The sequence below is a fragment of the Sciurus carolinensis genome, chromosome 11 (assembly GCF_902686445.1).
Source record: "Sciurus carolinensis chromosome 11, mSciCar1.2, whole genome shotgun sequence".
Lineage (NCBI taxonomy): Eukaryota > Metazoa > Chordata > Mammalia > Rodentia > Sciuridae > Sciurus > Sciurus carolinensis.
The window spans coordinates 78,716,947-78,730,497 of NC_062223.1; the positions used below are offsets into that span (position 1 = coordinate 78,716,947).

A 13,551-nucleotide genomic window follows, 5' to 3' on the forward strand; every position below is an offset into this window, starting at 1 on the left:
AAATATCTGGCGTTCTTAATTCCTGACTTTCTGGGATATTCAAGTATTCTTTTTTATTGCTCTTCTGTTTGCTGTCATAGGTTCCTGCTTTCTTGGGTATGCTTGATTCATTACTAGTCTGTTTTCCAGTTTCCAAAACTTTGTAGCTGTTTTGTCTCTCTTTCTTTTAAGATGACACCTCACTATGTTGCCTAGGCTGTCCTTGAACTTGTGGGCGAAAATGATCCCCCTGCCTCAGCCTCCCATTTAGCTGGGATTCCAGGCATGTGCCTCCATGTCTGGCCATTTTTTGTTCTAATTCTACAAGGGTATGTGTCTTTTCCCCTTAAGGGGGGAGGGGGCGCAAAAATTCATACCGTTTTAGAGGGATTATGGGGAAGGAATAGACATAAATTCTGTTAATTCATGGTATTTCTACTTTTGAATCTTCAATTTCATGATAACTTTCAGTTAAAGAATCTCCTTGAGTTTTCTGAAAAGATATCATTACATAATGTATAAAAATTATTCTTAATGACTAGAAGTGATAATGAACTGATTTTTAATCTGAGGATAAGAGGTTATAGTATAGTATTAAAATCAAGCAAAAAACTTTGTAGTTCATGAGTCTTGGGTTAGAAATCCAGTTTTCTAGCATGAATTCAGATAAAATAGTCTTTTGAATTTTTTTCCTCATCTTTGAGATGAGAGTAATGTAATGAGATGAGAGTAATCTTTGAGATGAGAGTAATCTTAGAAGCTGTTTGTGAGGATTAAATGAGATTGGGTAGTAAAAGTGTAACGGTAAAGTATGTACTAAAAAAATGTCAGCTTCTTTCCCTTCTAGGTATTTTATGAAAAGTAGTGTTTTGTAAGGAATTGTTCCAAATTAAGTGAATTAATCAGTTTCCAAAGCTTATGCCTTAATGTGTTAAAATTAACTATTTTGATGACTCCTTAAATGTCATACTGAATATAATTTTTATATTTTATTTGAGGACTCAGATAATCCTTCTGAATGTTACTTTTTATATAGCATTATAGTTCTTGTTTTCTGAGCTGGTCCTAGATTAGGTAGTGTCAGTCTGCTATAGTTTGAATTACTAAGGCTGCTTACTGCCTTCATTGCTGGATCTTATTTTATCAGTAGTAATTCTCTCTTCCTGTCCTCTAGTTCTAAAAGTTTTGTATCTGAGAATAGCATAGTAAGCCTTAGCTAAAAGAGCACCTATCTCTGATCCATATCCTTTTGCTCCCTTACTATGTTTTATTTTTATTCATTATACTTATGAGATATTATATTTCAAACTTGCTCATTTTCTATTTCTTCTATATAATATTCCCTGCTAAGGGTAACTTTGTCCTCTTCATCACTGTATTCTCTAGTGTCTAGAATAGTGCTTGGTATGTGCTAGTTTGCTAATTAATATTTGTTGAATGAGTGAATGAATTAATATATGAATAAATAGATCTGGTTCCTGTACTAGCTCTGCTACTACTCTTAAGCCTCTGTTTCCTTGTAAAATAAAGATAATAATGATACTTCTTAAGAGTTATTAGGAGAATTAAAAGGGATGATTCTCAGAAAATATTTAATATTGTACATAAAGTGTCACCTAAACATTATTAACTTTCCAGTCTTTTACTTTTGTAAAAATGCTTATAATAGCTGGGGTTCACCTGTAAGTGAAGTCTGTGAACTAATTTTCTTTTGATTCATTGATTTTATTATATGTTTATTTTCTTCTTTTGAATTTTAAATTGAGAATGGATAGTTAGGTTGTCAGACTTGAGTTACTTTTAAGAGGGCACATTTATCTCCAAAGTCATTTATGAGCCATACCATGAAATTTCAGATTCAACATCTTAGATTTATCTTGTTTAAAAAATAAACATTTAAAGCAAATTAACTAGAAGACCTGACTCATTTATTCCACAAATAATTATTGAGCATCTACTAAGTTCCAAAGGTAAAACTCTTCTACTTCATGTGTACTCAGTGCCATCAGTTTTATTATTTCTTGGATGAGTGGAGTATGGGTAGGACTACTAAATATTCTGTGACTGTTTTGTTCTTTTGTTTTCCTTTTGCTGGGTAATTGAATTTCCTTGAAATCTACCCAAGGCTATTGTCATTACTGCATTTGCCTTGAATTTCTTACAAATCCTGTGTAAGTCGACTTAGGCATTATTTTTAGGTAAAGTGACCTTTACATTAAGTGTAATTATTTATTAGTTTGTGAACTTTATTCAAATTCAAATAATTTATTCATTTTCAGAGTAGACAAATCTCCACCTATGTTAATGTGGTGCCTTCATTTTAAATATAACATTGGTACAGCACTGATATAAACAAAGCAGCAGAATATAGCTTTATGCTTTCATGTGCTTGATTGATATTTTTCATTTTGTCCTTAGGGTGCAAGTCCCAGCACTCTTAAGGAGTTTTTGTGAGTGCTAGAAGGTCAGTAATTTGAATTATGGCCTGAATAAACACTGTTTGATTCACTTGATTTCAAAATCCCTTTACTTCCCTATTGTAATAAGTAACTTTAAAGTGCAAGTATATTTCTCCGTGGTGGATCTCTAATTTTGGGTAGCCCCTGTACAGATCAGAAATTATCTTGCATACTGAAATCTCAAAATATGCTTGATCATTTGTGTCTGTAACCTAAAATGTGCTCTTAAAGACTCTAGATTTATTTTGCTGAAATTTTTTTTTGTCTTAATGTTGTAAGTCTACATGCATACTCTTGTTCTAAAATTGCAATATGTAATTCAAGTCATCTCTTCCTTTTCCCTTGCCCTTGACAGACATTGCTAATTAACCAAGGCATACTTTTCTTCCACACTGTGGTTAAATCCTCTTCTGTACCACAGTCATTATAAACATTGTGTCTTCAGAAAGATACTACTACTACTGGTTTAGAATTGGCAAAAGTGAAACCTAAATGGCTATTGCTACTCTAACGAGTTTGGTTGGAGTAGTAGCTATGAATTTGTTGGATTTTAAGAGGTAGTAGAATTTCGAGTGAAGATGAAGAAAATATTTTTAATGAAACAAAAATGAAGCACATTAAAATACATTTCCAGATTGATTTGGTATATGCCTTTACCGATAACCCTTTAATATTTATTAAGTAGGAATAATCTACTAATAAGTACTCTTTGTTAACTGCCAAATATTGACCACCTGCTATGTGCCTAGTAGATGCTTTGCATGATATTTTTTTTTTCCTAACCCTTGTAATGATTTTGCAAGGTGGGCATTATTATCCCCATTTTATAGATGAAAACTGGAGGCCAGAGATTTTATCATCTAGGGGCCTGCCATTTGTAAGTGGCAGAGGCAGGATCTAAGCCCAGGTTCATTTGTCTCTTCCATTTTGTAGTCCTATTACCTTTTTGGTTGTCTTCTCAATTTGTATGATAGTTTCTTGGTTGTTTTTTCATACTCTTTAGGAATTTGCCGATTAGGTCTATATGTAAATATGCTGGCCAACTCTATAAAGGTGCTTGCTGTTCAAGACCTTTCTTTCTTAACTCCTCAAATAATTACTTGTAATGGACAAGTACTTTTATCCTGCAGTTCTTTATAACACTGAAAATAAATAACACTGTTATAGTTGAAACTTCTTTGAGATGCAAGTATATACTTATTTAGCACATTTTGACTGATTTTTAACTTCAGGCTTTCTTTAGGACCAGTATAAAAATGAAGAATAATTTCTTCCTTAAATTCTTTGGATTTTTCAAAACATTTTTTTTTTTTCCTGTGCTTGATAGGTACACATAATTTCAGTGAAAGAAGAGGAAGATACTCTTGTTCTGTTTTGGGCATTGCTAAAGCAGTATTTTTTTTACCCCAGAGTAAAACTATGATACTACAGATTTGTGAATAGTTTTGGGGTTTTCAAGTATACAATGGGGATAATAATAGTGTCTGCATCATAGGATTGTTGGCACATTTTAAAAAACCAGTATTTATTAGCTCTAGGAGGTATTCTTTATTCAGTTTTTTTCTTCATCTTGCCATTCCCATTCATCAACAAGTTTTATTTTCTCTGCTTCTCAGAATAATATGAATTTGATCATTTCTTTTCTTTTCTTTTTTTTTTTTTTTTTTCCTACTACTAAAAACTCAGTCCAAATAGCCTGTGTCACTTCTTGCCTGATGTACTGCAGTAGCTTCTTAACTGGTCTCACTGCTTCCATTCTTGCTTCTCACCACATAGCAGCTAGAGTAATTTTTTAAATATAAATCCTGTTTTGTTGTTTCTTTATTGAAAGTACTCCCATAATTTCTCATTATTCTTAGTATAAAATCTAAATTCTTTATTGTAGTTTTCAAATTTGATCTGGCCTCTGCTTACTTTTTTTAATCCCTCCTTGCCCTATATGCTTTTACTATATTGCCTTTATTTCTGTTTTTAAAAACATTGCTGATTCTGACCTTAGGTTTTTTATTCAATGTTATTCTCTTTGTTTGAAATGCATTGTCCCAAAGCAATCTACAATTTTCTACCCATATAGGCTGTAAACCTTGACATCTTTTTCCTGCCTCTCTTTTTTTCCTTATTCCATACCAACCTGTGCACAAATTCTGTTGGTTTTATCTTTAAAAACTATTCAGAATCTGTTCACTTTTCATGACTTCCACCATAAACACTTTGGTCACCATCATTTCTGCGTGGTTTATTATAAAAGCTTCCTCATTTGTCTCTGTTTCTACTTTCATTGCCCTACTGTACCTTCCACCTAGCAGACAGAGTGACACTTAAAAGAAAGCAACAAAATCTTATATGTTAGAACAGTTTTAGAGTTATAGAAAAGTTGAGAAGATGGTTCAGAGAGCTCTCATATACCTTATACTGTTTCCCCTATTCTTAATATTTTTCATTAATAGGATACATTGTTTTAATGAATAATGAATAATGTTAATGCTTTAATATTAACCAAAATCCATGGTTTATTTAGAGTTCTTTGGTTTTTACTTATTGCCCTTTTCTGTTCCAGGATTCCATCCAGGATTACTACATTGTATTTTCTTGTTAGGTCTCCTTGGAATTTTTCAGACTTTCCTTGTTTTAGATGACTTTGATAGTTTTAAAGAGTATCATTCAGGTTTTGTTATAGGATGCCTGACTATTAGGATTTGTCTGATGTTTTTCTCATTATTAGACTAGGGTTATGGGCTTGGGAAGGAAGACCACAGAAAGTGCCACTTTCATCTCATCTTATTAAAGGTATAAATAGTCATCGTGATCTTACATGACCTAATCCACTATCATCTCTTTGTAGTTGTCTCCTACTGCTTATAAATTCCAATCATATTCATTAGGTTCTTAAAGTTTCTTGAACATACAAAGCTCGTTTCTGCCCTAAGGATTTTGTGTTTGCTGCTCCCTGTGCCATCAGACACTCTTCTAGGTTCATACACCTACCTCCTTCTGCTTTCTGCTCAAATTTCATCTTAAAGAGAAGTCTTCACTGAATACTTTATAAAATACCATCCAGCATTCCCATGATGCTTTATTTCTTTACCTTGCTTTATTATTCCTTCAATTTGTCTCTTCATGACAATATTTATTTATATTTTCTCTCTCTGTACTAGAATGTAAACTCCATGAAAGTATGAACTTTGTTTTGTTCATTCTTCTACCCCCGACTATCTAGAACCATGCCTGGCACATAGTAGATGCTCAATACATATTTATAAATGAATGAATGTCCAAATTACTTTTTAGAAAGATGGTGCTAATTTATGTTCCCTAAGGGTATAGTGAAATGTTTACTACATCTTACTGAATATTACCTTTTAAAATATTTAGCAAAAATTGTTACTTTTAAATAATTTTGATGATTACTAGTAGAGTTTTCATATATTTTTAGTTGTACATTCCTCTCTATTTTTAATGGTTTATAATCTATTTTTAAATGGTATATAACTGTGAGTCTAAACATTAACAGTATAGTAGATACATGAAAATAACTTATTTTTCCTTCTTTAGGTAATTATAGTGACCACATCACCAAGTTCAACCTTCGTGCCCAACATTCTCTCCAAATCCCATAATTATGCAGCAGTTACTAAGCTTGTACCAACATCAGTCATTGCTTCCACAACTCAGAAGCCACCGGTTGTTATAACTGCTTCACAGTCCTCTCTGGTCAGTAGTAGCAGCAGTGGCAGCAGCAGTTCTACGCCATCACCTATTCCTAATACAGTTGCAGTAACAGCTGTGGTATCCTCTACACCATCTGTAGTCATGTCAACAGTAGCACAAGGTGAGTGGTGATTTACTATTTATTTTTGTCTTTGTTGGTGTATGGAAATTCGAAGAATACTGTGGGTATGTTTTTCTGCTTTGGGTGTGAAGGTCTCTGCTGTTAGATAAGGGATTACTTACTGTTCCACTTCCCTCAGTTTGAGAATGTCAGACTGGTGGATTTCTCAGTTTTCTTCTGTCTGACTCCTACATTCTGTCTTGTCCTTCCCTGATCATCATTTCCATTTTTAAGCAAAGAAGTAAATATGTATATGTTGTATTTGCCATTTCCTTTTTTTTTTCTTTTTGTTCAGTGAGTTATTACTGAATGAATAAATATTCAGAGTCTTAAGTACATCATTCCGGTCACAGGCTATTATGGGTTTATGTGTTGAAGGTATAATTTAAATATAATTCTCTGATTCTTAAGTAACCCTGAGTGCTTTTACATCTGATACTTTGCCTATACAGAAGTCTATGGAGGGCTGAGGTTGTAGATCATGGTAGAGTGCTTACCTATCACAGGTGAGGTACTAGGTTTGATCCTCAGTACCACATAAAAATGAATAAATAAAATAAATAGTGTGCCTGTCTACAATTAAAAAAAGAAAGTATATGGAGTTAAAATCTTTCTACCTCACAGAGGTTTACTGGTTATCTTGTCTGACAATACTTAAGAATTGTAAAACTTTTAGGTAAGTTCTATTCATTTTTCTTATTATAAAAGGAAATTGTCCTTTTTTAAAAAAAAAAAAAAAAAAGTATATGGAGATCATAGTTTAGTTAGGAAGTTACCCATGTTCACAAATAACCTCAATGTAAGACCATACATTATGCATGTAATATAGAGGTTAAATAGTTTTAAAATAATCTTTCACTTGTGTAACCCCTTATACTCATTGAGTTGTAAAATGTTGAATGTTGACACCAAAAGGGTCTCCAGAGGTAGTCTAGATCAATATGATTAAGCAGTATACAAATCACATGCCATAAAAATGACTCCTTACATAATGAACACTGGCCCTAATGGACCATAATGAAGAATGTGAACCTGGTGCTGTAATTGGGGACAATTCCCAATGTCCTTTCTTTGAATTAAATGAGAACCTGCCACTTGCATTCCTTTTCTGCTCCTACAAGCCGATTTCAAGAAATGGGTGGGAGTGAAAGAGATGGGGAAATGTTCCTCAGTCTGTGGTTTTACATAATCCACACAATAACTCTTGCAGAATTGTAAGGAAAGGAAAATTATAACACATGAGGACACTGAGCCTATAGTGGCTGACTTCTCAAGGTTTATCCTTCTCCGTCCTTAATATTCTCAAGAGACATTTACCTAAGACTGTAATATCAGGACTAAGAATGTAGTTCAGTGGTAGAGTACTTGCCTAGCCTGCTGGATGCCCTGGATTCAATCCCTCCCAAAAGAATATTGCCTACTCATCCCCTGCATGAAAAGAGAATGTGATAATAATGTTGTTATTATTATTTATATTATTATTATTTTGTAATGCAGTGCATTTGTCACGGTGGAAATGTGGTAGGGGAAGGTGTGAAATAACATCCCCAGTACTTGAGTATTAAGCTGTTTATGTTTTCCTTTTATTGTTTCCGCATTATTTAAAAAATTAATATGGTGAGTTACGTTCTAGGTTGTTCCTGCTAGGAATATTAACTCATAGACAAACAATGTCCAGTTGAGTAGTTGATAAATTACAAGAATATTACAGATGGGCTGGGCACAGTGGCATATCATATGCCTGTAATCCCAGCAATTCCGTAGGCTGAGATAGGTTTGCATTCAAAGCTAGCCTCAGCAAGGAGAGGCTCTAAGCAACTCAGTGAGATCCTATCTCTAAATAAAATACAAAATAGGACTGGGGGTGTGGATCAATGACCGAGTGCCCTTGAGTTCAATCTCAGGTAACGCCCCCCCCCCCAAAAAAAAAAAAAGAATATTACAAATGAAAATTCTGAGAGAGAGAAGAACTTTTCAAACTCATACATAGTTAGTGGAAATAATGAGTACGCTTTATCTATGTGTGCTTGCTAATACCAGTATAGTTTTGGAAAGAACCTGTATCACCAGAATTTTTAGCTGTGAATATATTTCATATGCACACTTATAACTTCACAAGACTATTTAATGACCAAGTTAAGAGTTCTCAAGAAGGGCTGGGGAGATAGCTCCCTGGGTTCAATCCCCAGCACCGCAAAAAAAAAAAAAAGTTCTCAAGAAATTTATAGAGTATTGGAGATGAAATATAGAAAACTATTTTGCCATGCTGAATAATTCAGAAGACAAATGGTTAAGTGTGAGTTATTTTATCTGATGCCATATTTAAAGTGAATGACGATAACTTAAAAAGTAGTATTATAAATATGTATTACATGAGATTAATTAATTAATTTACTTTCTATAGAGAGATCTTTCTGCAAACTTTTTATCTGCTATTGGTTCTTTCTTTCTACTTTTCACCAACAGAAAATCAGTTCATTATTTTTGTCTAAGAGCAATAATGCCTTCCTTGCAGTTTCAGGACTAGGCATCAAATATATAAAGCCCCCTATATTGTATCTGACACAGGGTGCTCCATTAATCATAGTTTTTGTTGATTTTTCTGGGCTTTATTATCTACTGTAATAATCCAAAGTAATTTTAATTATGCTTTCCTATCAAATTCTCTTTACCTCTCTATAGGTGTATCTACATCAGCAATCAAAATGGCATCAACAAGACTTCCTTCCCCCAAAAGCTTAGTGAGTGCTCCAACCCAGATTCTTGCACAGTTTCCTAAACAGCATCAACAATCTCCTAAGCAGCAGTTACATCAAGTGCAACAACAGACACAGCAACAAGTGGCCCAGCCTTCTCCAGTATCTCATCAACAACAGCCTCAGCAGTCCCCTTTGCCACCTGGTATCAAACCTACCATCCAAATCAAACAGGAGTCAGGTAACTGGAAAATTTTTACAAGATATGCTACTTCTTCCCTAATCACCAGTTCTCTGAGTCCTCCAGTTCATAAACATGGTATGTCTATCTATTTAGATCTTCTTTGACTTCATCATACAGATGCTGTACATAAATTGTTAGATTTATATCCAAGTATTTCATTTTCCTGGAGTTATTATAAATGGGATTGTGACTTTAATGTCAGTTTTTGAGTTTTCATTGATGTATAAAAATGGTATTAAATTTGCGTTCTTAAACCTTGCTGAACTCTCTTATAGCTAGGAAGATTTATGTAAATTCCTTGAGATTTTCTATGTAGATAGAATAAATTTCCTTTATCTTCTTTTTTGTTACTGGGAATGGAACCCAAAAGTACTTTATCACTGAGCTACATACCCAGTCCTTTTTTATTTTTTATTATGACACAGGGTCTCACTAAGTTGCTGAGACTGACCTTGAACTTAGGATCCTCCTCATCAGTCTTTTAAATAGCTGGGATTATAGGCATGTGTGACCTTTTCCTCTACTCTACTGATTTCCCTTAGATTTTCATAAGATCCCTGCTCCACCTTTCTTTTCCTTTTTCCTAACTTCCACATATGAGAGAAAATTTTCATTCAACCCTTGACCTTTGGCTCACTTTGTTTGGCATAATGTTCTTCTTAAATTCTATCCTTTTTCCTACAATAACATAATTTCATTTTTCTTTATGACTGAAACTCCATTGTGAACATATGCCACATTTTCTTTGCCCATTCATCTGTTGATGGACACAATGGCTGGATCCCTAGTTTAGCTGTTGTGGGTTGTGCTGCTGGAAACATGGGTATGTGCTCCTCATATGTTTGTTCATTTGAATTTACATTTGTATATATTTGGATGCATTTTTAAAAATATATTTATTTATTTTTATGTGGTGTTCAGGATCAAACCCAGTGCCCCACACATGGGAGGCAAACACCGTACTACTGAGCTATAGCCCCAGCCTCTATTTGGATGGTTTTTACCTACTGGCTATTATGAATAATGCTGCTAAAAACATTTGTGTGTAAGGTTTTTTTTTTTTTTTTTTTTTTTTAAATATATGTTTTAGTTGTAGGTGGACACAATACCTTTATTTTATTTTTATGTGGTGCTGAGGGTCAAACCCAGGGCCTCACGAGTGCTAGGCAAATGCTCTACCACTGAGCCAAACCCCAACCCTGTGTGTGAGTTTTTGAGTATTCAGTTCTCTTGTGTGTGTATATATAGTAGTAGAATTGCTGGGTTTTAAGGTTTAATTGCTTGAGGAACTGCCATATTATTTTCCAAAGAACTGCACCATTTTTACATTCCCACCAGCAATGAATGCATGAAGATTCTAAATACTCTGTGTTTTTGCCAACACTTGTTGTTCTACTACTTTTGATTCTAGCCATCCTAGTCTCTATCAAGTGGTATTTCATTGTGGTATTGATTTGCTTTTATCTGATGACTTAGGATATTGAGTATCTTTTAATGTACCTATTGGACCTTTCACATATCTTCCTAGATTCTTTGCTCATTTTTAAATTGGATTGTTTGTCTTTTTGTTATTGAATTGTATGAATTTCTATATCTGTATTAAACTCTTATCATATGTAATATGATACATTTCTCCCATTCTTAGTTGTTTCTTCAGTTTCTTATTGATAGCCTTTAAAGTACAAGTTTTTAAAAATTTTCATGATGTCTAGTTTATATCATTTTCTTTTGTTGCTTGTGTTTTTAGTGTTATATTTAATAATTCTTTGCCAAGACCAAGATCATAAAGTTTTTACCCTCTCTTCTAAGAGTTTGATAGTTTTACCTCTTTGGTGTCTTTGATCATTTTTGACTTAATTTTATAGGTGTGAGATAGAGGTGTGCTATTTGGATGTAGTTTGAGTGTATTCTGTAAGGGTTTATGTGTGAGAAGCTTGGTCCACAGTGTGGTAATGTGAGAGGTAGTGTGAACCTTAAGAGATGGGTCTAGTGGGAGATCCTGAGGTCATTGGAGCAGCTATCCTCAGAAGCTCTTGTGGTAGGTACCCCTGAGTTCTTGTGAGAATATGTTATAAGACAGCCCAGGATTGGTATATAATGCAGTGTTAAAGCATTAGTATGTGCAAGGTCCTGAATTTGGTCCCTAGCACATGCACACATGCACACACGCACACATAGGCACACACACACACATAGGCACACACATACACAATTGAGTTCAACCCCTGAATTGTTCTTTGGTAATGTTTTTGTTCTTGCTTACCCTTCTGCCACAATGCTCTCACCACTAAATCAGTAGGACCAATGGATCTTGGATTTTCATGCTCCAAAACTAAAGAGCTAAATAAACCTCTTTATAAAATTAGCCTGTCTCAGGGATTTTGTTATAGTAATGAAAAACAGACAAATACAAGGTCCTATTTCATTGTTCTGCATGTGCTATCTAATTATCCCAGCACAATTTGTTGAAAAAAACTTTTTCCCATTGAATCATCCTGGCAACTTTGTAAAAAATTAGTTGACCATAGGTGTATTAATTTATTTCTGGACGCAGTTGTGTTCCATTGGTCTATATCTGTCTGTTACGCCAGTCCTACACTGGTTTGATTGCCATTGGTTTTTGTAAGTTTTGAAATCTGAAAGTGTGGATTCTCTTGTTCTCTTTTTTAAGATTTTCTTAGCTATTCTGGGTCCCTTGTGATTCCATATGATATTTGGAATTCACCTATCAATTTCTACAAAAAAGTCAGCTGAGATTCTGATAGGGATTAGATTGAATCTGTAGATTAATTTGAGGAATATTATCATTTAATGTTAAATCTTTTGATTTGTGAACATGATATATTTTCCCATAATCTAGATTTTCCTAACCTGGTAGATTGGTGTGTACCGGTAGTCCCAGTTAGTTGGGGGTGCGGGGGGAACTGAGGCAGGTTGATTGCTTGAGATCAGGATTTCAGGAAAGAAAGAGAGAGAGAGAGAAAAGAGAAGAGGAGGGGAGGGGAGAAGAGGAAGAAGAAGAGGGTGGGGGGAGAGAGAGAGAGAGAGAGAGAGAGAGAGAACAAACTTACCGTTTCTAGTGAATTCCTTCGGTTTTTCTAAATAAAAGATTATGTCATCTGCAAATAAAGATAGTTTCTTCTGTTCCAATCTGGGTACTTTTTATTTATTTTTTCTTGCTTGATTTTCCTGACTAGAACCTCTAGTATAATATTGAACAAAGCAGAGAAGAACAGACGTTATTCTATTAGTCCTTATTCCTTCTAGTTGTAGAACTTCCTGTAGTGTCTCTTGTGAGGTAGATGTATTGGTAACACATTCTTTCGGTTTTTGTTTGTTTGATAAAGACTTTATTTTACCTTCATTTTGAGATAGCTTTGCTGATTTACGATTTTCCATTTAGTTTTTTCTTTGAACACTATTTTGTCCTGCTCCCTGCTGACTTCTGTTGTTTTTGCTGAGAAGTAAACTAATAACCTCATTGCAGTTCTTTGTAAGTGATGAGTAGGCCTTGGTCTCCCCATTTTCAGTGAGGAGATCCCTTCCAGTTTTGTTTTTTCTTTTTATTGTTGTTGTTTAATTTTTTTATTTGTTTTTTTTAGTTATACATGACAGTAGAATGTATTTTGACATATACATACATGGAGTATAACTTCCCATTCTTGTGGTTGTACATTATATGGAGTTACACTGGTCATGTATTCATATATGAACACAGGAAAGTTATGTCCTATTCATTCTACTGTCTCTCCCATTCCCATTCCCCCTCCCTTCCCCTGACTCCCCTACTATGTTAACTTTGATACTGCTCCTCAGGAAACTTTGGGATGACAGTAATATTGGTATGGCTCTTTCCCCTGACCACATCCAGCTGTTAAACTCCACTAACTGCTGAATGATTTCTCTATTGTTTTGAAGCATGCCCTGGGACATAAATTGTTCTATACACTAATCCAAATTTTCACTCCTTTGACAGAATTGTTTCTGGGGTTCATTTTTGATACTTGTTCTGACCCCAGGAGGGCTCCTTTCAGTTTTCTTACTCCCCAGTTCTCTTCTATAAACCAGCCTGTAACTAGACTATATCTTCATTAAATTCTTGAATCTCTTTCCAATTACCTTTCAGCACATGGTCCAGTGTTCTTGAGAATGCTCAAAGCTTGAATTTCTCCATGATCTGGTAGAAATGAAGTCAGTTCCTTTGGGAAGAGGAGAGGAGCTATGTGTTTTTATGATTTATTTCTATTTTCAGGCATAGTCTCTGAGCCATGGCTCTGGAACTGGGGGAGTGGGGTCAATGGCACGCTGCTCTCTATGTGCTTTAGGCTCTATGTGCTCAGAGAA

At 34.5% G+C, this 13,551-nt stretch overlaps 1 protein-coding gene across 13 annotated transcripts in view; it reads left to right on the forward strand.

Annotated features, from left to right (window-relative positions):
- The window catches only part of Emsy (EMSY transcriptional repressor, BRCA2 interacting), a 74,066-nt gene that overhangs the window by 20,285 nt on the left and 40,230 nt on the right, over window positions 1-13,551 (forward strand). For all 13 annotated transcript variants that reach the window (XM_047516805.1, XM_047516804.1, XM_047516806.1 and 10 more), the window contains 2 exons: window positions 5,991-6,267; window positions 8,950-9,204. In XM_047516805.1, coding sequence (XP_047372761.1) covers window positions 5,991-6,267; window positions 8,950-9,204 — 532 coding nt within the window. The remainder of the gene's footprint in view (window positions 1-5,990; window positions 6,268-8,949; window positions 9,205-13,551) is intronic.